Source organism: Chelonoidis abingdonii, chromosome 5, assembly GCF_003597395.2.
Source record: "Chelonoidis abingdonii isolate Lonesome George chromosome 5, CheloAbing_2.0, whole genome shotgun sequence".
In the NCBI taxonomy this organism is placed as follows: domain Eukaryota; kingdom Metazoa; phylum Chordata; order Testudines; family Testudinidae; genus Chelonoidis; species Chelonoidis abingdonii.
The window spans coordinates 37,799,982-37,825,735 of NC_133773.1; the positions used below are offsets into that span (position 1 = coordinate 37,799,982).

Consider the following 25,754-nt stretch of genomic DNA (forward strand, 5'->3'; position numbering starts at 1 on the left):
AAAAGGAATAGGAAGTGAGTGTGATACTGTTGCCAAGTATAATGCCCAAAGCACTGGAAAAGCACATGAAAGGTTCTGATGAGTACTACAATCCCAGACAGAATGAGAGACTTTAAAAAACAAAAAAAAAAAACAAAAAAAAACAAGAAGCAGAAAGAAGAATAGATACTTACGTGACAGATGTGGGAATTCTGGCATCCACATGTAATTTTGGAAACATTAAAGATTCTCAAATTAAGGATCCTGTGATTCCAGTTTATAGGAGAGATAATAGAGAAAACAGACTTAAACCTAAAGAAATGCCTCCAAATATGAAGGACAGCTCAGCTGTCCAGGTAATGCATCAAAACAATGACAGTCATTAGTGTAAAACAAGTACACTGCCTCAAGCAATCCAGGAAACAGGACAGAGATAGATTGACCAAGAATGTAGACATACATGGTCCAGTGTGCAGCACGAAAGACAAAGGAAAATGTACATCAAAATATCTGCCATGCAAGAAATGTAGGAAACATAACCACTTTATGTCCCAATGCCACAGCTTCCCCAGGAAGAAAAATGTAGCGATACATTCAAGAACTGAGGATGTAGAAGCTTCCAATGAGAAGGATATCTGCTATGGGATTTGGGCAGATCCAAAGACCCAACATATTCATGCACTGCAAAAGTCTGCCAGCTATTCAAACTGCCAGATTTGTAACTATGCTCTTTGATTGATAAACAGTTTGATTCCAGCTGGAACATGGAGCCTGCTGCCATGGAATCACAGTATGATACCAGCATATCCTCAACATGAAAAAGGAGGGAGCACAGTCACTATGAGACCTGTCTAGCATTTTAACCACAATATAAAGGCATATTTCAAGGAGAGGGACTACTAGAGGGCAAGGTGAAGTTAGAAACAGACCCCCTTAGGCAGCTTGTGAAGCTATCGAAACAGAGTTCCATCAGCTAGTCTCAAAGAGCCTGTTTAGTTTTACAAGCATGGAATCCTTTTTACCCTATATGCAGTATATGAAACAAGCTCAGCTACACAAAAATGTTGTCTCAGAAAGTACAGAAATAGGAACACTTACTATACTTCCACAACTTCCAAACAGAATGAGAAAGATTATATTCCTTCAGAAGTAGTTTGGGATGAGGTTCCATTCGTGTGTAAATGATTTTCATTTAGTTAAAAAAAAAAAAAAATAGCCTGAGGATGGTTGCTGGTGTGTGAATGTAGACTTGGATAAGGAGGTCTTCAAAATCCAACCACCGCTTGGTGACTTTTTGAAATGTATTGCAGTTTCTAGTGAACAGGTGTCCACATCACAAAACCACCACCACATTTGTCACAGACTCACTGGGCATGGAAACTATACTATGCTTTTTCTCCTTAGAGGTGGTCCATCGAGAAGACGACTGGGGGCACAATGGCAGGACACTGGGGAAAGGCTTGTACTGCCACTGTTTGTAAGGTTACTTTTGCATAAATAAAGAACTTTGGTCTCCAGAGCTGTCCCATATAGAAATTTTCACTTGTAAAAATTACATTTATTTATGCAGTAAAAAAATCATCTTTATTTTTAATTAAAAAACCCTAATGTAGCAGTCTGAAAAGAAACTTCACATAAAATGTAATATAGAGCTGTTTGCTTATATAAGGCACCATAGTTTACAGCATTAGATCAACAGCCCTGGACCGAGATACAGGACAATTGGCACATTGGGATCATCCAGTAAACCAGTCATTTGAAATTTTGCCAACCTATGATGGAGGAAATACTTCCAGAGTTATGTTGCATGATATTCTCTTTTTGAAGAGAATCTAGAAATACTGGCAGTCTTGAGCGGGAATCACCCTCCTCCAATAACAGGAAGAGAGTGATTCCTGCTACTGAAAACTGCCAGGATTTCTATATGCTTCTCTGTACTATCAGAGCTGTTGGTTAACAGCTGCAGCACCAGAATTGTCAAGTGGCAGATATTGACTTTCGTGTCCCTATACTTGCCTAGGATTTTTAAACCAAATCCTAATGTTCTGATGTGGCCAGCCCTACTGTACTCAAGAAACAGTGTGTCTCAATGTTATTTGCCAAATACAGAAATGAAATTTCTCCCAGTAGTTCTGTCCCTGAACCCAATTACCCTCAAATGAGTGAGATTAGCTTTTCAAAATAAGAAAAAGGCAGTAGATTATAATTTACTGTGTTTGATGGAGATAAAATTACCACTAAAGTATGTGTTATGTATGCAAAAAATTGTTACCAACAATTATGTGGCATTGGGAGGCTTGTGCTCAAAAGCGTAGAGTATAACAGAGCTGAAGACCAAGATAAAAGAGCTAGATTATTTTGCTTATGCTAAATTCTAATTCAAATGCAAGAGTGCAAAACAAAAATCCTTTAAGAAACCAAAACACAAGCTCCACTTACTTTTATACAAGTCACTTTATAATTAAATGGATTTCCTAGCCTTTTTAGGATGAGAGAAAGAGAGAAAACATGGCAGGGGGAAATGTTCCCTTCCAAAGTATTTTTTCCACTTTCGTAATAGTAAAAACACTGTGCTTCATTCACTAATTTCTGTGTATTTTTCTATTTTATACCCAGTAGCCACCATTTCATATGTTGGCTCCCAAATACACTAGAGTTCCCCATGAATTCCTCTTATGAAATGTGTAATCTGTGGGACAGAAAGCCTAATTGAAAGCCTTTTTAAAAAGAGAGAAAGGGAGTTCTGTGAATGGCACAAACCAAAACCAAGTTACTCCACAGGCTGTAAACTTCCACACACACACACAAAAAAGCCATTTGTGAATTAGTTGGAAAGTACATTCAGAGACACCAGGCATTCTGTTTACAAATTCTAATTAAATTACACTTCCAGCAAGAATTTATGTCACAATATTTTATCATTACAATTACCACTGACAAACAAAGAAGATAATGCCAGGATGCTACAGCTGTAGCCAAGACTCTGTATTTCATGGTTTATACCTCTTAGATTGGTTAGCAAAAGATGGATTGTGCTAAATAAAACACTTCAAAATGATATAGCTGCTCATGTCCAGTTATTGTAAGAATGCCATCCTGCATCTTTTAAGGAAAGTATATTTTATCAACAAGACAGCATTCAAAATTATTTTTGTCTGCAGAAGCATTTACAGGGGTATCTATTATGAGAAATGACTGATGTAGGACATTTATTTTTCATATTTGTAATTCACAGCACACAAACAACTCCTTGCCATAGCCCGTATCTTCTGCATTCAAAATAATGAGTGCCATTAATTATCTGTTCATTACAGTCAATCTTAACATTTTATAAACAATCTAACTATTGTTCCCACTGCATGCAGAACGCAAGATTTGCTCAACAAAGATTTGATGAAGGTAGAGCAGCACCTATAATTCCTTCTCATTAGATTTTATGTGTCTGCACTGTTTTCAGAAGGGCAACTGAGAGCTAATACAAAACATACATAAATTATGAAATGATACATACAGACACCACAGTACCCAGAAAACCACACTAAAGCTTTATAGTGAATAGAACTCAAGAGCTTTCTTCTCCAGTAAGAAGAGGCCTCTACCATTTGAGATAGCGGAAACTCTTCATTATCTTTAAAGTAGTATTGGGGCTTATATTTTTATGGGACAGCTTCTACAGGGCAACTTAGTCACAAATATGTGACCTGCACCAATTCTATCCAAGCCAATAGCACTCATACACATCTGTGCTAGCTAGATAGGCACAGCTTGTCCTCTGCCTTAATGGAGAGCATATGGGGTACATAAGATTTCACTCCAACAGTTGGGTACCAATCTGATATTGTACTCAGAAGCTTCTGCTCCAAAAACATAACCCATTACACCAAATGAGTTGAAAGAAAAATCTCCTTGTAGTTGGAGTGTTAGAGACCCGTGTTTTTGGAGGAAATGGCCCAGAGGAAAACTGCATGTTTGTGGTTTAACTAGGAGCCATGATGTCTATGCATATGTATAACATGTGGTCACAGATCCACTATGAACTGTTTTCAAATAAAACTTCATACAAGGTTTCAAAAGTAAAGATTTATTTCTTGCATATTAAAAAAGTATGCAATTAATATTGGACTAAATTATTTTTATTGCTCTCAAATCTGCAATGCAATTGACAGTATGAGCGTTTTTTTCTGTTTGTTTTTTTTTAGGGCATATACCAGGTAAACAAAACAATAAATCAAATTATAAGTGAAGTGCAACAGCTTTCATAGTCTACTGATCTTACGCAACTGCAGCAGGGTCTTCAAGATAGTTATGTACATTGCATTAGTCTACTTTACATTTAAAATCAGTGGCTATGGAAATACAATTTTACTCTAGCTTTATGGAAAGAAGAAAACAACTTTGCAGAAGGTATAGAAATGAGAAAAATGTTATGAAAACAGTTTCTGAAATTAAAAATAGCTACAAGTAGGCTGTGTAAACCTTCCAAAGTTTGGTTTATGGAAGTTTATATTTTATCATCAGATACATATGACCACAGTATGCATGGTGCTGCACCAGCGAAAAAAGGTACAGTTGGTAGCAAACCTTAGGGCACCTTACCTTCTATACCACACTAAGAACACTACTGTGATCTTCAGGGATGTTGCGGCTGACAGCTAAGGGCACAAGTATTATGAACTCAGGATAGGTTATTTTCTTTTTTCTAGAGGGCTTCAAGGGCCTCCATAAATCTCTATATTATTTAAGAAGACAATAACGTAGCGGGTTTTTCGGATTTACAGGCAGAATGCTCCTTTTTACACACACCTCCTCTCTCTATAAACGAGGATATATTCTCTCTCCTAGATACTTTTTTTCCTGGAATAATCCTTTGGAGTGCAATCCAAAAGGCCAAATCCTGCTCCTATTTCAGTAAATGGGAGAAGGATCGGGCCCTATATGAAAGGAAGAGAGTCCACAATAAGAATCTTTTACATTTCTTTTATTTAGTGCCTAGATATTACTGTATTGTGCACACTACACATTACCCCCAGGAGTAATTAGAAAGAGGCAGAGCACAGCACTATTGCTATACAACTGCATATCATACTTGGTTGGGACAGTGTTAAAAATAACAGACAAACTGATAAGCACAAAACAGTTCAAAACATTTGTTTAATTAGTTTATCATTTTCCCGATTTCATAGAATCATAGAAGATCAGGGCTGGAAGAGATCTCAGGAGGTCATTTAGTCCAACCCCCTGCTCAAGCAGTAATAGCTAGGCACTAAATAAAAGAAGTGCAAAACATTCTTATTATGGATTATCTTTTCATTTCAGATAGGGCCTGATCCTTCTCCCATTTCTACTACTCTCTCTCTCTCTCACTCTCTGCCCCCTTTATAAGGCTGCTATGCTTTACAGAAGGGAAAGGGCACAGCTACTGTTTAATACATTTGGCCAAAGAAATTTCCTGGCTCAAGCATCTGAAGTCAAATCCTCTTCTTCCTAAATCCTCCTCCTATTCTCTACCCCTTAACTAGCAATTCTCATGGGTAAAAGAACTCAAACACATAACAACAATCAGCATATGAAGAAGACTGTATTAAAGGCATAGGTAGTGAGAAGAATATGATGCCCCTTTCACATACTAACAGATCCAATTTATGCATCTTTATATCTTCTCCTCAGCCACATTGCAGTGTAGTTCAGTTCATGGATAGCTACTACTGCAGCTGCTTATGTCATCTGATTGATTTACTTTTGTTGCACTTTACTATTTAACAGCATGCTGTAACTGCGATTAAAACATTGGTTGCACTATTCTGACCACGTATTTAACCGTTTTTTACATTAACTAGGAAATTTAAAATATTACATTATTTTTAAAAAATCACCAGAAGAAAATGATCCATTTTATTTATAAAGATACAGCACTTTATTAATTGATTAGAATGAATGCTATCTAGAATTACACCTCTACACATTATATCAAACTTGCTTTGATCCGCTGGAGTGTGCAACCCTGCCTCCCCCTCACCGAGTGCTGCTTTACTGCATTATATCCAAACTCCTGTTACATCGGGTCACATTATATCGGGGTAGAGGTGTACTAAAAATGACCATCCCATCTAACTGCTGTTGGTATGAAGAGGAGGCAACTGGAAGTGAAACTGGATCGCATGGATGCCCGAAGCCCATGATTTAGAGCTGCCATGTAAAATATTAAATGCTATCACATATTCCTGAAACCAGCATATACAGTATATATCTAGATGATGACTTGTTCGATTTTGTTTTATGGAGGGAAGAAGGGAGATAATGCATTTGATTGCTAAAGTCTGTACTTGTTTTATTTGCAATGAATTAGAAAATAAGGAAATGTGAGATTTCAAGTCAAAAAATTTACCTTGCTACTAATTATGTGCGCGTGCACACGCACACACACAACATGGCCTGATTTATATCTCATATCAGTTTTACACACAGACTTGATAACTTCAGTCAAGCTACTCCTAATTTATGCTAGTGTAAAATCAGAATTAGGCTCTTTTTTTTAAAGTCAATCTCTGTCAGATATTTTCTATCAGTTGCTGTAGAGCTTACAAAGTCTGTAACTTTTATTGTATATTACCAATGTGTATTTGAATGTGTAGTGCTATGCACAGCTTCATACAAATTGTAGCCACAGATATTCTGAATTTAAAATTAAAGGTCTATCTCCTAAAAAAATGTGTCAACACAACATTGTTTTATTCTCAATTGAAGAGACATAGTGAGGTGAAAATAAATGCATTTTTCCTTCTTCCCTCATGCAGCATTTAACAGGTTCTGTGCTGTAACCAGTTACTGTGATGTGTAAGCTAAGTCTTATCAAAAATAAAAAAAAGAGACAAGGATGAAGATACTTCTGAATAATTAAGGGAACCACAGGATTCTAAGTCACCACCAAAAGAAACAAAGAGTTGAGTGCCAGCATAGTGTTATACCAGCAAAAGTTTCAGGAGATGCAGATTAGTAATCAGAGGCACAGCAGGATTTGAGCTCACTGTGATTGCTAAGGAAGGGTTGGGAATTCAGCACTTACTGAAAGGCTAAAAACCAGAAAATAGAAAGGTAAAAGAGGTAGTCTTCATTATTAAGAGCAGATTATTCTCCTTTCAGAATTTCTGCTACAGGTCCTATTCTCCTCCAGAATTGGAAGCATCGATATATGCAACAGCTAAAAATGTAACAGTTACATTAAACGGCACAAGTCTTTTGTGGGCTTTTTGCTCAATAATGGGTATGCTTTTAATGTAATCTAAAGTGTAACTGTATGTAAAAATTAAAAAACAGCTTTCCCCTGACAGCTGTCTTAATCTATATTATAGAGTCTCTTTTGGAAGTTTACAATCACATTAGCTAACTGTAACAAACAATAAAAAGCACTGTATACTGTATTTTATATTATATTATTATTTTCTTTCTATGGTACTTTGCAGGAGTGCTGTATTTTTCACAGTTGGGAACACATTTCTTATACAGAGGAATAATCATGTCTCCATTTTATTGCATGAATATGTGACAGGACGTGGCCCTCTGCTCCTGTCTTCTCATAAAAATGGCTCCTGTTTTCTCATACAAAAGGGGGCCTACTTCCGTTCGTTCCTTGTTTCACGCATCCGGGCAAAGTTCCTCTGAGCAGTGTCCACTTGGTTCCTAGACACCTCTGAGGAGCAGTGGGTGCTGTCCTGGGTTCTCTGCTCAGTGTCCCCCTCTGGATCCCTGATTCAGTACCTATGACCCTGTTACTCATTAGTTGTCCTCTGTCATTATCTGAATCTCAGGTCCAGTAGGGGAAGGGGCCTTCAGATGCGGGTGGGCTTGCAGTCATCCGCTGTCCACCTCCTGGACTTCAATAGATGCTGGGTCTCACCACTCTGTTACAGAAGAATGTTAGTGATTGTGAAATGTGTCAGATGGAAGCCAATGTGTCTATTACTATGATCTGGAGCATCTGTTACCATGACCTAAGGGGCCAACTTTAGGAATGAGAAGATAGATAAGTAAACATAATTGTTTATTTGCTGATCTTCTATTTTGCTGACACTCCCATCAAAGACTCATAGATTTATAGATTCTAGGACTGGAAGGGAACTCGAGAGGTCATCGAGTCCAGTCCCCTGCCCTCATGACAGGACCAATTACTGTCTAGACCACCCCAGATAGACATTTCTCTAATCTACTCTTAAATATCTCCAGAGATGGAGATTCCACAACCTCCTCAGGCAATTTATTCCAGTGTTTAACCACCCTGACAGTTAGGAACTTTTTCCTAATGTCCAACCTAAACCTCCCTTGCTAAACCTCCCTTGCTACAGTTTTAAGCTCTTTGCTGTCTTTCTACCCTTAGAGGGCTAGAGGATGACACAAGTCTCTCTCCTCCCTCCTCCTTACTCTGACACCCTTTTAGACACCTGAAAACTCTATATGTCCTCCCTCTCAGTCTTCTCTTTTCCAGACTAAACAACACCCAATCTCTTTTTTAGCCGTCTTACATAGGGTCTAATGTTCTCTACATCTAATATCTTGTTGCTTCTTCTCTAAGACCCTGCTCCAATTCTCACATTTCTTGAATCATGTTTGCTTTTCCTGTCAACCGGCATCACAAACTGTGACTCATATTTTAGCTGTAGGTCCACCCTTATAACCCTTAGACTTTTTCTTTCCCGTACTCCTTCTAGACCCATCTCTACCTCATTCTGATATGTAAACTTGACCCTCTCTCAGTAACTATTTTCTTTGAGTTAGAACTTCATCTCGTGTTACATTTCAGACCATTTCTCCAATTTGTCCAGATGCATCTTGACATTATGACCCTATCCTCCAAAGGAGTTGCGAATCCCTCCAGTTTTGGGTGGCTATCATCTGCAAACTTAATAAGTAAACGTACTTTCCTATGCTAATATCTAACGTCGTTTTGAATGACAGATCATTTAAGTCGTTGATGAAGATATTGAACAGAGCCAGTCCCAAAACAGACCCCTGAGGAACCCCACTTGTTACACCTTTCCAGCAGGATTGGGAACCATTAATAACTACTCCCTGAGTACGGTTATCCAGCCAGTTATGCACCCACTTATAGTAGCCCCATCTAAGTTGTATTTGCCTAGTTTATTGATAAGAATATTATGCAAGACCGTATCAAATGCCTTACTAAAGTCTAGGTATACCACATCCACTGCTTCTCCCTTATGCACAAGACTCATTATCCTATCAGCCTCCATTACTATCCAGATGCTCCATTACTATCAGTTAGTGTCATGGGTTTTGGGATGTTAATTCCTATCCCTGAGGAACTATTCTGTCTAATTTCACTTAGACGACTGAGTGTTCATTGTACTGAGTTCATTTTCTTTGCCTCTATGGACTGGATTTGAACCAGTGATCTAGCTGTGAAAGGTTTTCTATCCTCTTACAAGCCTCCTGACCCATTCAGTCCTCTTGAACATCTGTTCAAGAAAACATTTTATTCCTCTCGAATGTATCCAATAACAGAGTTTAGCAAGATCACTCAGAACATGATCCTCCAAAGTTACTTTGTAGGAAGAGTTCAGCACCTCACAGGATTGAGCACACAAGTGGGGGGATAGATTAACACAATAAGCATAACACTTGCTCCTGCACTGTCTGGTCCTACAGGCAATTCAAAGATTTCTGGTACATAATAACTGCTGTAATGGAAAGCTGCCACACACTGGTTTATGTAGATTTGTTGAATTTCACTGATAATACCATAAATTTTGAACCATTAGAACATGCAATATCCTAGATGGCATTTTTGAGAAAGTGTAATAAAAACAAACACAACTGTGGTTTTGCTGCTCGTCTATTTGTCTGTGTTTCATGGTGTCACATAATTCTTCCAAGGTATGTATAAATATCTCCTGTCTGTGTGTTCCATTCTATGCATCCGAAGAACTGAGCTGTAGCTCACAAAAGCTCATTTTGAAATAAATTTGTTAGTTTCTAAAGGTGCCACAAGTACTCCTGTTCTTTTTGCGGATACAGACTAACACGGCTGCTACTCTGAAACCTTCCAAGATTGTGTTTCCCAACTTCAACTGGGAAATGAGAATGCATCTGAGAGTGCTGCAGAAACAATCTGCTCAAATTAATTTATTTTATCAGAACGAGAAAGGAAAGAGGAATGAGAAAGAGTTGTGAAAGGAGAGTTTTCCTTTCACACTGACCAACTGGCTATATTCTTTGACTGCAGAGAGATTTGTACCCAGCCCACAGTTCCAAAGGTGACAGATTGCCTTAAAACACAGCTGTACAAAGGAGAAAAATATTGGAGTAGGTTATGCAATTCCTAAAGTCAGTTTCCATTCTAATTTATTTTGTGTATAGTTTGTGATTTTTTTTCACCATAGTCCATTTCTATTTTGATTTGTATGGGTCTTTCATAGAACAGAAGATACAGGCCCTTTTTTAAAATAGGAAAATATGGTTGTAAAACCACATGAAATGGTAATGGGACTCAGTGACAAAGGGAGATGGGGTTGAGGAATTGATACTACTACCCAGGTTTTTATAAATAAATATTACAAATCATCCCTAATAACCAGTGGGGCTCAGTGGATAATGTTCTGTTCTTATACCTGGAGGTGAATCCAAATAAAACATTTGGAAAATAGACTTTTTTATTTCATCGATATGGTAAAAAAAAAAAAAAAAAAAAAAAAATCATCCCTAGTAAATTAATCCCAGTTAGCATTGACAGAAATGTTTCCACCAAAATTTATTTTGGAGAAAAATGCAGGCTCAAGTTGACCAAAACATTTCTCAAATTTGGGTAAAATTTGCCAAGTTATCTTAGTTGAAAAAAAAAAATCTGAAAAAAATTGAGACATATTTTAATTTTTTAATTCAAAATGGCAATTTCAAAATTTCCTTCAAGTTTATGAAAAAAAATCTTTAAAAAATATCAAAATCAAAACAAAGGGTGTTGTTTTGGGTTGAATTAAATGTTTTGTTTGACCCAAAACACTTTGTTTTCTTTACTTTTTGGTTCGCCAATATTTTCTTTCAGTTTTTCAGAACTGCCAGTGATATGAAAAAATTAATTACACAGCTTTAATTCCAGCTAAAACTAACCAGTATTCCCAAACAATCTGAAGATCATTTAAATTTATCATCGTCTATGACTTGCTTTTTTGAAAAAGAAGCAAGACTGACAGCCTGAGACTTTCTTCGCTGAAAATTTAAAACTTTGGCAATTTATACCTTAAACTAAAAAGTTTCATGGTTCACAAGTACATGAGAATTTTGAATGTCAAGAGCATCTCTCTCACCCAATTAATATTTTTCATAGTTGAGATTTATTTCTACTATTTAAGACCAAAGAATTTCATGCCATATTAATTGGAAATCTTTTGCCTTACAGAACACCAACACAATTTGTTTGTCCCTGGCTCCATGTACATGGAACACTTTCAGAAGAATGTGGACTTGCTAGAAGTACTAGCTTGTGGTATAAACTGAATCTACAGCAGAAATTTCAAAGTAAAAGGTCAATGACAAGAGATCTATTGTTATACAAATGTATTAAACAATGTCCTGTCCAACTTGGTTTGGCTTGCGGTTAACTGATTAAACAGTATATGCCAGTTTCATAAACTAGCAGGGTTTCTGAACAAAGGTGTGGCCCTGATTTGTCTATGACAGTCCTAGGTTTTTACAAACAGTCCCAATGACCCAATGTCCTGGAACACAAAGGAAGATTTTCTGCCTCCCTGCCCGACTATTTATTTAGACAGTTCTGAGGTAAGGTGGGGTCCTCATTAAGTTATTGCACAAAAGGGCAATCACAGAAAGATCTGGCTGCTGGGCAGAAACTTGACTGGTTCTTGGCTTCTGGGCTTTCCACAAAGAATACATCTGCAGTAAGAGTGAGGATACTACAGGGGGAGAGGTAACTGGCTGGGGAGGCGTGGGATCTCCATGGGTTCAGCTAGTTAGCAGAACCCTCAACATTTTGAGGTCTTGATCTGAGATACTCATTAAAGTCACTTTAAATTCACTAGGATGTGTTGACTCAGGCCATCATATTGTGGTGAGAACCTCAGCACTGCTATAAATTAGTCTAGTGTACAACCTATTCATGTATAAAGCACACTGCTGAAGCTCTGCTAATAAAAGAGCATTAACCCTTTATCTGTGTGTTTGACTAGATTTTCTTCTGCAAGACACTGTAAGGGAGGCCTGGAGCCCTTAAAATGATGTGGTGGGGTGGGGGACAAGAGGATAGAAGGAACCTGGAGCCCTAAAAAAGGCAGCTATAGAAGGGAGTAGAGGACACTGCAAGCACCAAAGAGTATCTTTGGTGGACTGGTGGGGGAGAAGGGGATCAGAGTCTCAAAGAATAGGAAGTTACTTACCTTAAAGTACAGTAACTGAAGGTTCTTCGAGATGTGTGATTCCTATCTGTATTCTACTGTGGATATGCACGTACTCTATGAGCCTGGAGCCTGAGAATTTTAAAAGCAGTGTCCATTGGTCCGCACATGTGACTTGGCTCACCTTGCGCCCCTGACCGAGGAGATAAAGGGTGAGGTGGAAACATTGCCTCTCCATTTCCTACTCTGCTGTGAGCCGAAACATGATCCAAAGCACAGGGGAAGGAGTACATGTAGTAGAATACACACACGAACTACATCTTGAAGAACCTCCAGTTACTACAAGGTAAGTAACTTCCTCTTCTTTGATTGCTGGTCCCTGTGTATATTTCATTGTGGGTGACTGACAAGCAGTACTCAAGTAGGAGGAGGGTCCGAGGATGCAGGTAGCAGAGCCAAACGAAGGAATGCCATTCCAAAGGATGCATCAGTGATATGGTTCTGAACTATAGCATAATGCCTTGCAAATGTGCAGACAGATCTTCACAGCTGCTTTGCCATATCAAGTAGAGGCACTTCTTGAAGCGATGCCATACACGTAACTTACACCCTCATGGAATGAGCCCTTACCCCGTAAAGGGGAGGAAGATCAAACATCTGATAGCAGAGCAAAATAGAGCCCAAAATCCATATTGAGATTCTTTGAGAGGATATAGCCTGACCCTGAATTCTTTCCATTATGGCAACAAATAGCTCAGGAGACTTTCTGATAGGTTTTGTTCTCTACAGGTAAAAGGCCAAAAACCTCGCTGAACACTAAAGGAATGGAGCCTTCTTTCTTTTGAGGATGGGTGACGTTTTTGAAAAAACACAGATAAGTGAATTCACTGGTTTAGGTGAAATGCTGAAACTACAGTGGAGGTGAATTGAGGGTGCACGTGTAATGAAACTTTGTCCCTATAGAATCTAGTGTAAGAAAGATCCTCCATCACCAACCCTCCTGGCATAGATGATGGTTACCAGGAATGCAACTTGCGTGGATAGGAAAGACATGGAGCAAGAAGCTAATGATACAACAGGAGGCATAGTGAGTACCGAAATAATAAAATTTAAGTTCCATTAAGGAGCTTTTTTATTGGCAGAGAGGTTCCGATTAGGCCTTTCCAGAATCTGTTAGTCAGTGAGCATGTGAAGATTGAGTAACCCTCTTAAGGTGAATGGTATGCACTGATTGCCGTCAAGTGGACATATAAGGAGCTCATAGACAAGCCTGCTATCTTTCGGGAAAGAATATAGTCCAAAATAAGAGAACTTATGGGGCTATAAGTCTTTGACTGCCCTTACAGTAAAATGTCTCCACTTGGCAAAATAGCATTTGCTAGTGGAATTTTTCCCAGAAAAGATGCTCTGTACTGCATCAGAACATAATATTTCTAAAACTATTTACAGATAAAGGAATAAAGATGAAGTTTTGGATGCTGGAGGTTCCGACCCACCCTTTATCTCCTCAGTCAGATGCACAAGCAGACTGAGAGCATGTGTGGACCAACGGGCACTGCTTTCAAAATTCTCCAGCTCCAGATGCATTGAGCGCATGCCCACGTACAGTGGAATATACATAGGGACCAGCACTTGAAGAAGAACAGATACTGCTAGCTGTGCAATGAATAGATTGGGATGTCAGCAAGAGTGCAGTGCTCAGATGTAGCTCCTGTTGGTAGCCAGAAAGGATCCTGATATGAACACAGCCTCATTTAAAGGCAAGGGGGAGACACATTTTCAGGAAATCAAAACTACATATTTAAGTTGATGAGGAAGAAGTTTAATTCTAGATCAGTGGGTCAGGACCCCAAAGTGGGTCGCAACCCCATTTTAATGGGGTCACCAGGGCTGTCATTAAACTTACTCGGCCCAGGGCTGAGGCCCTCAAGCTTTGGCACCCCCCACGGCGGGGGTGCTCAGGCTTCATTCCCACTTTCTGGGATCTTCTAGTAATTTTAGTTGTCAGAAGGGGGTCGTGGTGCAGTGAAATTTGAGAAATCGTGTTTTAGACACTTCTCTATTGTCATAGAATTTAAAATAATTAATAGACTTGTCCAGATTAATTAAATGTTCCTACAAAGGTTCGACACCAGTAATTATTTTTTTGTGGAAAGACATAAGCAAAAAATAAAGGCTCTCTCGTATGTTGCCAGTGGTCTACATTTTGGTTTCCTGCATCAGTCCCCTTGTAAGAGAAATATCATTTGTTTCTATTTTAAAAAAGGATGAATGTATTTCTAGGGTTAGGGTTAGACTGCAATTTTAAAAGCTGCTTTATCAATACACTGCTGTTTCGATCTGATTATAAAGAAAAACATCATGAAAGGCAATTAAGAAGGGCATGGGTTTTTTTTTTTACATATATCTGGTCAGAAAATAAATCAGTAAGGCTTTGCTCACGAATATGAAAGATAAACTGTACAGACTAATATAGTCTAGAAATTGTTCTAGAAAAATAAATCAAATGCTGACAATTTCAGAAGAGAGATTTAATCAAATGAACTATGAACAATAAAAAATGGCACTTCAGTTACTGTCACTTAAGAATAGGTAAAAGCAACCTTAAAAAATAAAAGGGATTTTTGTTCTGAACTGTTTCTTGAAGTTTTTAAGTTTTGAGGCTGTAAAACCAGATCACTCACTTACTCAGGACTGAAAGAGAAGAGAAAGGATGATTTAATTCTAACTAGGGAAAGACAGAGACATAAATTAACTTACAGAAAAACTGCAAGTTATGAAAAACCAACCTAAGTAAAAAAAAAAAAAAAATTTGTAGTCTTATGAGGAGGAAAATAATAAATTAAAATAGATATTTGCTTTTCTCTGCAGATTGCATTTTCAAGAACCACTTCAGCACCTTAATTTAGATTTTTACTGTAGCAAGGACTTTTTCTTTTCAAAAGAATCCATTGTTTTCTAGGCTACAATCAATTCATGAGCTGTACATCACTCACAGAGAAAAATGAAGTGCAGAAGAAAATATAAAGTCCTTCACAGATTAAATAGGCTTGCGCTCATAAAAAACCAACGTATTCATACTCATCAATATACCCCTTGCCACATGTAAATTTTAACACACTACTACCAGATTTCATAGTTATAACAAAGCTTACTAAAAATAAGTTCTGTAAACATTTTCAGAAATTAAATTTTATTGTGATACTATCACATATTCTTGCTGATCAAGACAGAATTTAAGAATAAAAGTGTTTAGAATGAATTTTTATACTGTTTATAAGCACTTCACTGGTAGTATGCTGTAATGTCCAAAGCTATAGGCTGAAGGTACTGTTGCCCACTGGAGTTTATATTTATAAGTACATGGGACAGCAGTTTTTCCTTTTAAACTAAAAGATTCAGTCTAGCATACATACAATATATGTGTTGTTATACCTCATTAACATGTTCTAAACATGACACAGCTTCAGTTACGGACACTAGTCTAGTCTAACTTACAAGACCATGCACTCAGCACTAATCTAGCTCTGCGTTCCTCTCAAGTTTTACTATTAACTTCAATTGGACTAGAATAAGGCTAACATGAAGCAGTTTTGGAAATCCCACCTCAGTCAATAATAGGCCCAAAAGTAAGACTGGCTGTCAATATAAATGCAAGTGAAATTTCTCCAATTTTACAGTGTCTGTTTGCCACATCCACATTACATCTTTGAATGGGATTTTCAAAACTACCTAAGGAGTAAGGTACATATTGAAAGTCAGTGGGACTTGAATGCCCAAGTCCTTCAGATGCCTTTGAAACTCCCACCTTTCATTTGCATTGTAATATTATTCACAGCATTTTAAAGTATTTAATTTTACTTTTAAGGAGTGGGGACAACGTTTAAATCAACACTTGCTAAACCAAAAAAGCAGGAGCAGAAAAAGGATTTCCACGATTATGATTTCAGAAAACTTTGCACCTAAATTTTCAAAAATGGGACCCTAAAGTTTGGCTCCTAGTTCTCCATTTAGGCACCCAAATAAGTGGTCTGATTTGCAAAAGATTTGAACAGCTCCCCAGAGAGACTGACGTCCATGGGAGCTGCTGGCAGCTAAGCATATATGAGAATGAGGTTGTGTATTTGTCAAGGGAGGCAAGGCCTGTTTTCAACTTGATGGCCTTTCTGTCCGCATGTAGTAGAATAACTTTTTAACTCTTTATCTGATCAATTCCAGAATTTCAGGGAATATTCTAGGCTTCATTGGGCAGAATCCTATTGATTTTGGTGAAAAGTGGAAAACCAGAAAATCCTCACCCCACTCCAGTCTGCTTGACCCTCACAGGACCCCTCACCCCTTCCCATTTTTGGCCAGTCCCCCGAGCCAGGCTCTCTCTCCCATTAGTCAGGCCTCTCGCCTATGGGGAGGCGACATGGGCTAGAACTAGGTTTACAGCTTGGCCTGCTTTAGCAATGAAGTGTGCAAACCTCTAGTTTAGGTGCCTAAATGTGAATTTAGAAGCCTAATTTTAGGCTCTCACTTTTGAAAATCAGAGTCTTTGTAAATGTACAGGATTTTTTTCTACTCTTGAAACTACCTCTATGATCTTACTCCAAGATAGAGACCAGACCTAAAAGCAAACTTCTTCACTCAGCTGTACAAACAAGGTACTTTAATACTTGAGAGCTTTCAGGATGGATATAAAACTAGTTCTCTGGTAGTCACACACTTTCCATGCTCAGCAGGATATTCTATTATAGGGAAAGGGGAGTAGATACATTTCATTGACTTGATAGTGTTCATGGAGATTCTACAGCATAAGAACAAACAGCCTCTCTCACAAGATTCTGAATGCCGATATTCTTTCCGAAACTGAACAGCCAATTAGAAGAAAAAGCGTACTCTGTTGTGCGATTCACTGACTGAATTACCTATTTCAGAGTAGGTTGCACAGCATGGTATTTCCTCTGTGCTATCTTATTGAGCATCAACAGTGTCTCCTCAACAACTACAACACTTCTGTGTTTTCAAGCTGTATGTTTACCCTAATAGAACAGCTGGACAGCATACAATAATAATATTGATTCAAACTATTCAATGGAACAAAGGAATTTAATCACATGCAGTCATATATTTCAACAGTCCTTTGTGGATTTTAGCTCTTCCCATTTCATAGCAATTACTGTTTAGATTTCTTCTGAATCATCTTCAACATTGCTTTACTATAGAAAGGGATGGGCAAATTGGTTTGGGAACAGTAAAGAAGCAACAAACTGTATCTAACCAAATCTTTTAAAAAGTTTGAAAATGTTCAAGGGAGTTGCAAGGTTCCTCCTGTCTCTGTCTCTTTGAACTTTCTGTTTTTTGGCTGTGACACAGTGTTTTGAACTCACTGGGGAAAACACAAAGTGTTTGAAATTTTGATAGGGATTTTTGAGTGATTCCAATCTCCATTTTGAGCTGTGGTTTTTGAGGTTTTTGTTCGTATGTTTTTGTGTTAAACACTTTGTCATTGCCATTAAAGGGGAGGAGACAAAAATCATACTTTTGCTGCTGGGCTACTGAGGTAGCCTAAAGTTGGCTCAAGTGAAGTATATATTCATAGATGTGCACTGAGACTGCTGGCAGACAAATTAGTGTCTCAGTGCTCCTCAGAGCGTGATTCCTCATGGCCGACAAAGTTATCATCAGTTCCAATTGGTTCACACTTTCAAGACAACAAGCAACCCAAATCAAAATCTTTGTCAGCCTCTACTGTGAATGCTTGAATGCAGGGACACAATGGCAAGGAGAGGAAAAGTTTTACTCTTATGTATACATCTTCAGCAAAGGGACACAAGTCACAAAAACACCAAGCATGAGCTCAAGGAGATGAAGTCAGTATGGATGACTGGAGGTGACTGCCTTACAGGACATCACATCTCAGGGGAGCATTATGAGTTTGGAAAGAACTCCACTGTATTAAGAAATCTTCTTTCCAAGTGTTTCCTTTAACTTCCCCCAACTTTCTACCCCACGAAGCTATTCTGTATTTTCTCTTTTAATTTCTGTACTGATAGACACCATATAAAGTGAGTAAATTTTCTTACCGATATTAGGGTGTTTCAAAAGGCGACAGATTCTAGCTTCCCTCTCCAATTTCTGGTGATCTGCAAGAAAGAGAAACACAATCATAACTTTTTTGTTTAATCATGAAAAGCCACATCATTCTATATGGTACTGTGAGTTGAAAAACATATGGTACAGTATGTGACATGATCATTAAAACGCATTCTCCTTCTCCTATTTAGAATCATGATTGTACATCTAAATTGTATGCCACACTGAATCAAGATACTACATCCACCCCTTGCTTTGCCTATCTGCTCAGCCTATAGTAGTTTTAAAATATCAAGTTGCCTTCTCAGTGGGAGATGGGACATATCCACACCATGACCTATAATTATAAGATAAAAAACTATGATTATAGAATTAATAAGAATGAAGACAGCCCTGAATCTTTAGAAAAATTCTAATCCTAGACCATTAAGTGTTTCAGTGATGCCTAAGGTACTAAGTACGTCACCAATGAAGTGCTAATATTCCATTGTAAAGAAAACACTTTTCAACATGCTAGGGCAGGGGTTGGGAACCTTTCAGAATTGGTGTGCCGAGTCTTCATTTATTCACTCTAATTTAAGATTTCATGTGCCAGTAATACATCGTAATGTTTTTAGAAGGTCTCTTTCTCTAAGACTATAATATATAACTAAATTATTGTTGTATGTAAAGTAAATAAGGCTTTAAAAATGTTTAAGAAGCTTCATTTAAAATTAAATTAAAATGCAGACCCCCTGGACTGGTGGCCAGGACCTGGGCAGTGTGAGTGTCACTGAAAATCAGCTCGCGTGCTGACTTCGGCACCCATGCCATAGGTTGCCTACCCCTGTGCTAGGGCATTCTAGCAACACAGGGATGCTATAGGAGGATTCAGTAGCTATATGATCAACAGTAGCATCCCCCCACAATGCCTACATCACACTACTTCTCAGTTAAGCTGATTGCCTGTTAGCCTAAGGATACCATATGCTCTTTTCCCATTTATTCTTAAAAGGTGTTTCTTTGTTGTGGGTTGCTCTAATGTGGTCCCCATGTGCCAACACAGCCTAACAAACAAACAAGAACTTGTTCATAAAAAGTTATAGATATCAGATGGCTGGAGAAATATATTCTTCTAATGGACCTTGTAATCCTGTTGTCAGGGTCTTGTAGGGAAAAACTCCAAAGAGACAAATGGAAGGTAATTCCTTTCATTTGTTCCTTTTAATTGATGTGGACCAGTTCCTCATCATAATCCCACCCCCTCTACTTGTTTGTGTTTTTGTAGTAAAATGATGTAAAGCACAGTTGTTTTATACCTGTGGAGTAACAAGACGACCACATCTTTGAACACAACCTAAGATCAACAAATTAAATTATAGATCTCTGACAACAGCAACAGGATCAGAAGAAGAACAGCATCAACATCTATCTCCCAAATACTGTCACATCAACAGCATTTTACACACAGCATGCTGGTGCTCAAGGACAACAATGTTGCTATATAAACTAAGGCCCATATATTAAACTATAGATCTTTTAATGTCATCATCATCATGTTTACAAAGTGTTATAGCCTCATCTTTCTTCCAGAACACAGTCCAGTTTAGCAGCAGTCTCACTGTGGCTTGGCCTCATAAGCCAGTGTGCAGATGTTCAAGGGAATATGTGAAGGCATACAAAGGAAAATATAATGAGGATAATGGATAAACAAACAGTAAACTGGAAAATGGAATCGCTCCCAGCCTCCCCTTTGCTGATCTCACATGCAGAAAAAGGGAAATCAAGTGCAGAGCCAGAAAAAAAGTAAGACAGAAACAACTGTTGACTGAAACTCATTCTAGGTCAGGGGTCGGCAACCGATGGCACGTGAGCAAATTTTTAATGGCACGCTGGAGCGTGCTGGGACTCCAGCATGCCACTAAAAAAACCTGCCCAGCCCGGCGCGCTCTCCTCTGCCCTCCACTTCCCCCGCGGGGGCAGGTAGCAGAATCATAGCCGTGCGCACAGGGTGGGCAAATGGCCCCATTCTCCCGGCACGGCAAGCTGCGGGGTCCGTGCTCCAGGGTCGGAACACGGGGCCGAGCGCAGCAAGCTGCCGGCCCCTCCTCCACCGTATTCCCTCCCCTGGAGCCCTGCCGCCGCGCACAGCACTCTGGGGGTCAGGGCTGCGCGCTCCCACGGGGCAGCGTTTGGCTCCGAGGGGAGGCAGACACGCTCCCCGCTCAACCAGAGGGGCGGAGCTGTGTGCTCCTGCAGAGCAGCGTATCTAGCTCTGTGTGGAGCCTCATGGTAAGGGGCCCAGGGCTGGGGGGTTGGATATGAGGTGGGGGCAGGGAGCAGGGTGGGTTGGCATTGGAGGGTGGGCTACTGGGGCGGGTTGGAGGGCCATGGGGGAGTACTGTAGTTTACGTGGGGAGGGGTGTGATAGAGTAGGGCAGGTCAGGGACCGGGAGCAAGCGGGGTCCGGGTGGGAGATGGGGGGGGCTCTGAGGGAGTAGTCACGGGCGAAGGCGCTGGGGGTTGTCATGCGTGGGATCTGGGGGTCCTATCCAGGAGGCAGGGTGTGGAAAGGGGTGGGCAGAGGAGAACCTGGGGGGGTTGGAGTAGTCAGGCAGTTCGGAGTCTGTCGAGAGGCAGGGATGGTTGAATAGGCATGGGAGTCTGGGGTCTGGTGGGGCAGGGGTGTGGATGAGGGCTGGGGCATCGGGGACAGGTAGGGTAGAGTCCAGTCTGGGGAAAGGAACAGGAGGCTCTAGATAGGGGGTGGGGTCCCTGGGAGCAATTGAGGCAGGGGCAGCGCTGAGGTGGTAGTCAGGGGACAAGGAGCAGCAGGGATTGAGAGTTTTAGGGGGCAGTCACCCAGCACTTTCCTGAGTCCTGAGCCTGAACCCCCCACACACACGCCTCTGCCCTGAACTGGCACCCTCACAGGCCTGCCTGAGCCCTGTCTCCTCTCATACATACCAGCCTCTACCTTGACTCTTCAACCCACCAACTCTCGCCCTGACTCTGGCACCCACCCCCTACCCAGCGCCCCCTTGCTGCCTACACCCCCTCACATCCCCGGCCCCAAGCCTGACTCCAGCCTCTGGGCCTCGGTAGCCAGCCCCGCCCAGCCACTGCTGGTCTGGGTTTCTGGCGATGAACCCTCTGACCAGCGGGGTCCCTGGCCTGCGGCCAGCTCAGCCCGCCTGAGCAGCCTACGTGACAGACCCAGACCAGCGCGTGAGCGGGCCGCGGTAAGCTCATTTTTAATTTCATTTTAAATGAAGCTTCTTAAACATTTTGAAAACCCTGTTTATTTTACAATACAACACTAGTTTAGTTATATAATATATAGACTTATAGAGAGAGACCTTCTAAAAGACGTTAAAATGTATTACCGGCACACAAAACCTTAAATTAGAGTGAATAAATGAAGACTCGGCACACCGCTTCTGAAAGGTTGCTGACCCCTGTTCTAGGTTGTCTTTGGTATTGTCTCTCTGCCAAATGGAATCAACTCCGGTACGCACGCTCTCTCTCTCTCGCCCACACTTACTACATGAACTGAAATGGTGACCAAAAAATATAGTGCCTGCTGTGTGTACATAAAGCAATCGCTGACAGGTTCTCTCTACAGGGCTTTTGTTATTCGTGCTCAAAGTGTTTCTTCATATTATCCTTCTCCTCCATGTCCTGTTCTTCAACACCACTCGCACCAGCTGAATGGTCCAGCTTTAGTAACCACATGGATTCAGGCATGTGTGCATTTTAACAAAGACAGTGCCTGTGGGGAGAGAGGTATGCCTGTAACTGAATAAAGCATCTTATGTGCTAAAAAGATAGTTGAAGTAAACAATTAAGGGGCGACAGTGAAGTGTTAAATGGCTACATGAAACAGGGCGGGCCAAATATCCCTCTTTACCTGGCAATACAGTGAAGTGTCTTTATGGGTAGACACTGCAATGGTAGCTGGCAGATATCCATCAACCCTCTCTGTGGCCATAGCTTTGGTTGAATCTTCTTGTAGCTTTTGGAAAATCCAGACAGTCCTCCAGGCCATCTCCACCATAGCCATAGCACCAGACCCTGTTGCACATGCTCCTTTTTATGGCATGATGCTGCCCAGCATTTGAACCAAGGCCCTTCTGCAGGCACTTAGTTAATTATTCTTTGCTTCCAGTGGTTTCTGTCCTCTATGTTTTTAAATCTGAGGTCCTGTAACAGGCTAATGATGCCTGCCTGAAGTTATTTACCTTATTGTAACAAGTTCTTTGAGATGTGTGGTCCCTATCTGTATTTCACTGTGCAGCATGCACCAGGGTCCAGAAGAATCTTCCAAGCAGTGTCCATTGGTCTGCACCTGCACTCTTGCTCTCCTACTTCACGAGGATGTAAGAGATGGTGTGGATTGACCACCTCTCTAGTTCCTTCTCTACCACAATCATTTAAAGATCCGAAACAGAGGGGAAAGTGGAGCGGCTAATGGAATACAGATAGAGACCACACATCTCAAAGACTCCAGTGACAATAAGTTGAGTAACTTTCCTTTTTTCTTTGAGCGCTTGTCCCTACATGGGTGACTGACAAGCAGTGCTCAGGTAAGAAGGAGGGCGTGAAGGAGCAGGCAAGACAGATGCATATAGAATCACCACCTAAAGGATGCATCATCTCTGGAGGCTTGAACTCGGGCGTAGCACTTAGTGAACATATGAATAGAGCTCCACACTGCTGCTCTGCAAATGTCAAGTAAGGCCACTCATAAAGTGAGGCTACCAAGGCTGCTTTTGCTCAGGTGGAGTGAGCTCTCGCCCTGTGTGGTGGAGATGCACTGATTAATAAAGTAGGATACAGCACTTAGAGGTCCTCTGAAGGGATGAAGGTTGTCCTCTCATTTGTTCTGGCAATGAATAATGTCAGTAACTTTCTGATCATTTTCGCTTTTTGCAGGTAAAAAGCTAATGCACATCTCACACAGAGGAAACAGAAGAGACTTCATTCATCAGAGATGTGAGGCTTTGGGAAAAACAAAGGAAAGTATAGTGTCTGATTTAAGGCAGACGGGTTGACATTTGCAGGAGACTTAGAACATAAGAATAGCCACACTGAGTCAGAGCAAATGTCCATCTAGCCCGATATCCTGTCTTCAAACACAATACAGTGCCCAGTGCTTCAGAAGGAATGAACAGAACAATCATCAAGTGATCTATCCCCTATTGTCCATTCCCAGCTTCTGGCAAACAGAAGCAAGGGACACCATCACTGCCCATCCTGGCTGATACCATTGATGGACCTATCTTCCAGTACATCCAATTCTCTTGACAATCAAAAAGTTGGGTCCATTTTCATCAGCGGTGAAGTCCATACTGTTGGCTAGCACAGGAGATGGGGGTAGACTTCTTTCAGAGTCCCTTATGCCTGATGATCTCAGTCTTCCTAATGAGGATCATTATTTCTAAAAAGGGTTCTCACACCTGCTTGGTACTGCTGGGAAAAGAGCAGTAGTTATTGCACGTGGAGGAGATTCAGGAATCTCTGAGGCAGCAAAGGCAGCATTTGTGGTTACCACTGATTGGAAAGGAGCAAGGACAGAAGATGCAGTTTTCAAACCCTGATAACTAGGGCATAAATCTAAACCCTGCACCAAGGAGAATTACCTGCAGTAAGGATTACCGACAACTAACTACCCTGATAAAACTATATAAAACTATATACAAACATTAAGAATTTTTAAAAATATTTACTAAATGAGGAGAAAGAATCAGTTCCAGACACTGGAGGATTTTTTCTCAAACCACGTAACGGTAAATAGGAACTGGAAAGGCCTGTGTTCTGCACCACCCTTTATGACCTAGGTATGATGCATGCAGAGATAAGAGCATAGGTGTGGACCAACAGACACTGCTTGCAAGATCTTTCTGGCCCCAGGCCTATGGAGCACATGTGTACCTGTAAAGGGGTTTACAAACCCCATACTGAGCATAGGCTGAAGGGAGAGGAGAGTCTTTCCTGCTTACAAGCAAGCAACTTGATCAGGCCCTCACACTGCTGCCAGAACTGCCAATCCATAAGACAGGCACTCACAGCTGTGGCCAACAGAGAAAACAAGAATAGAAAGGGAAAGGGAGGCAGGAGGCCTGACACACCAAAGGGACTACAAGCCTGCATCAGGCTGCCACTCAGAAAGCAAGCAGGAAGTAGAAGGAGATTGCAACTCTGGAAGTCAAGGGCTGACAGACTCAGTTTAAGGTGTGCATTCAGGAACTAATCAGATTGGAAACAAAGTGAAGAGGGCCACTTAAGAGAAGGGAAGACCCCTACATAGGCTACACCCAGATGTGCTGACAGTATCCCACAGTGGAATACACTTTGGGACCAGCACTTGAAGAAGAACCACAACATATAAGCAGGTCATCATCTTGCTGGAAAGTGTTAAGTGGATTTTGCTGACTCACTGGTTCAGCTATAAAAGAAGGTGGGTGTGGCTTTCACGCAGAGACATTTAGGTTTGGGGAAGATGGCTCCTGAGAGAAGGAACCTCAAGTGCAGGCAAATCAGGGAAGATGCCTTAGACTAGGAGAAATAGGGGAGATGGACCTGAGATGAAGGCTTTGCCTGGAGTTTCATAGATGTAGTTTTGGAATTAGCATTTTGTTAGCAAGCCAGATCCCAAGGAGGGGTGATTTTATATGGATTATATGGAAGAACAGCTTTGTTTGGAGTGGAAGGGACATCCCAGCCTTACCCATCCATCAATGACCTTTGTGCAACACTTCCCATAACAACATGCTTTTGTAAATGTGACCACCTCTGAAGAGAAACCACCTGTCATCAGCAACTACTTGCACAGGCCACAGAACACCAACCCTCTCCAGGGTGCAAACCTTTGAAGAGAGACCACCTCTTGCAAGTGACCACTTTTGCTAACTCCCATGAGTGGTCACTCTGGACAGGTTTTACTGTATCAGAAACCAGTTTGTGGCTGCAATTGCAAAAAGGTAATCAGAAATAGAGAATGTAAATGAAAAGAGACATGCATGGGGGCTCTTTAGAATCACCCCAATAATGGAAGAGCTTGGACAAACACTGTGAGAGAAATATTAAACCTCTTACATATCATTCCATTGTGCTGATAAAAAAGTTCTTAAAAACCCAGTGGATTACTGAATGTGATGTGATTATAGACACTGGACATAGTGTCATAATGCCACACAGCATGAGGTTGGCATGCTAAGCATAATCCACAAGGCCCATATGGATACCTTAAAGGACAAACTCGGCCAACCTAAAACTAAATTGGCTAAAGGAGAGGTTAATTGTTTCATGCAGTGGTGGGAAGAGGCAAATCGTAGGTGGACAAAATCAAAACTC

The 25,754-nt window shown here is 40.5% G+C and overlaps 1 protein-coding gene across 22 annotated transcripts in view; it reads right to left on the bottom strand.

Moving 5' to 3' along the window:
* Positions 1 to 25,754, bottom strand: part of CAMK2D (calcium/calmodulin dependent protein kinase II delta) — a 298,301-nt gene that overhangs the window by 153,826 nt on the left and 118,721 nt on the right. For all 22 annotated transcript variants that reach the window (XM_032781307.2, XM_032781309.2, XM_032781303.2 and 19 more), the window contains exon 3: positions 18,410 to 18,469. In XM_032781307.2, the coding sequence (XP_032637198.1) occupies positions 18,410 to 18,469 (60 nt within the window). The remainder of the gene's footprint in view (positions 1 to 18,409; positions 18,470 to 25,754) is intronic.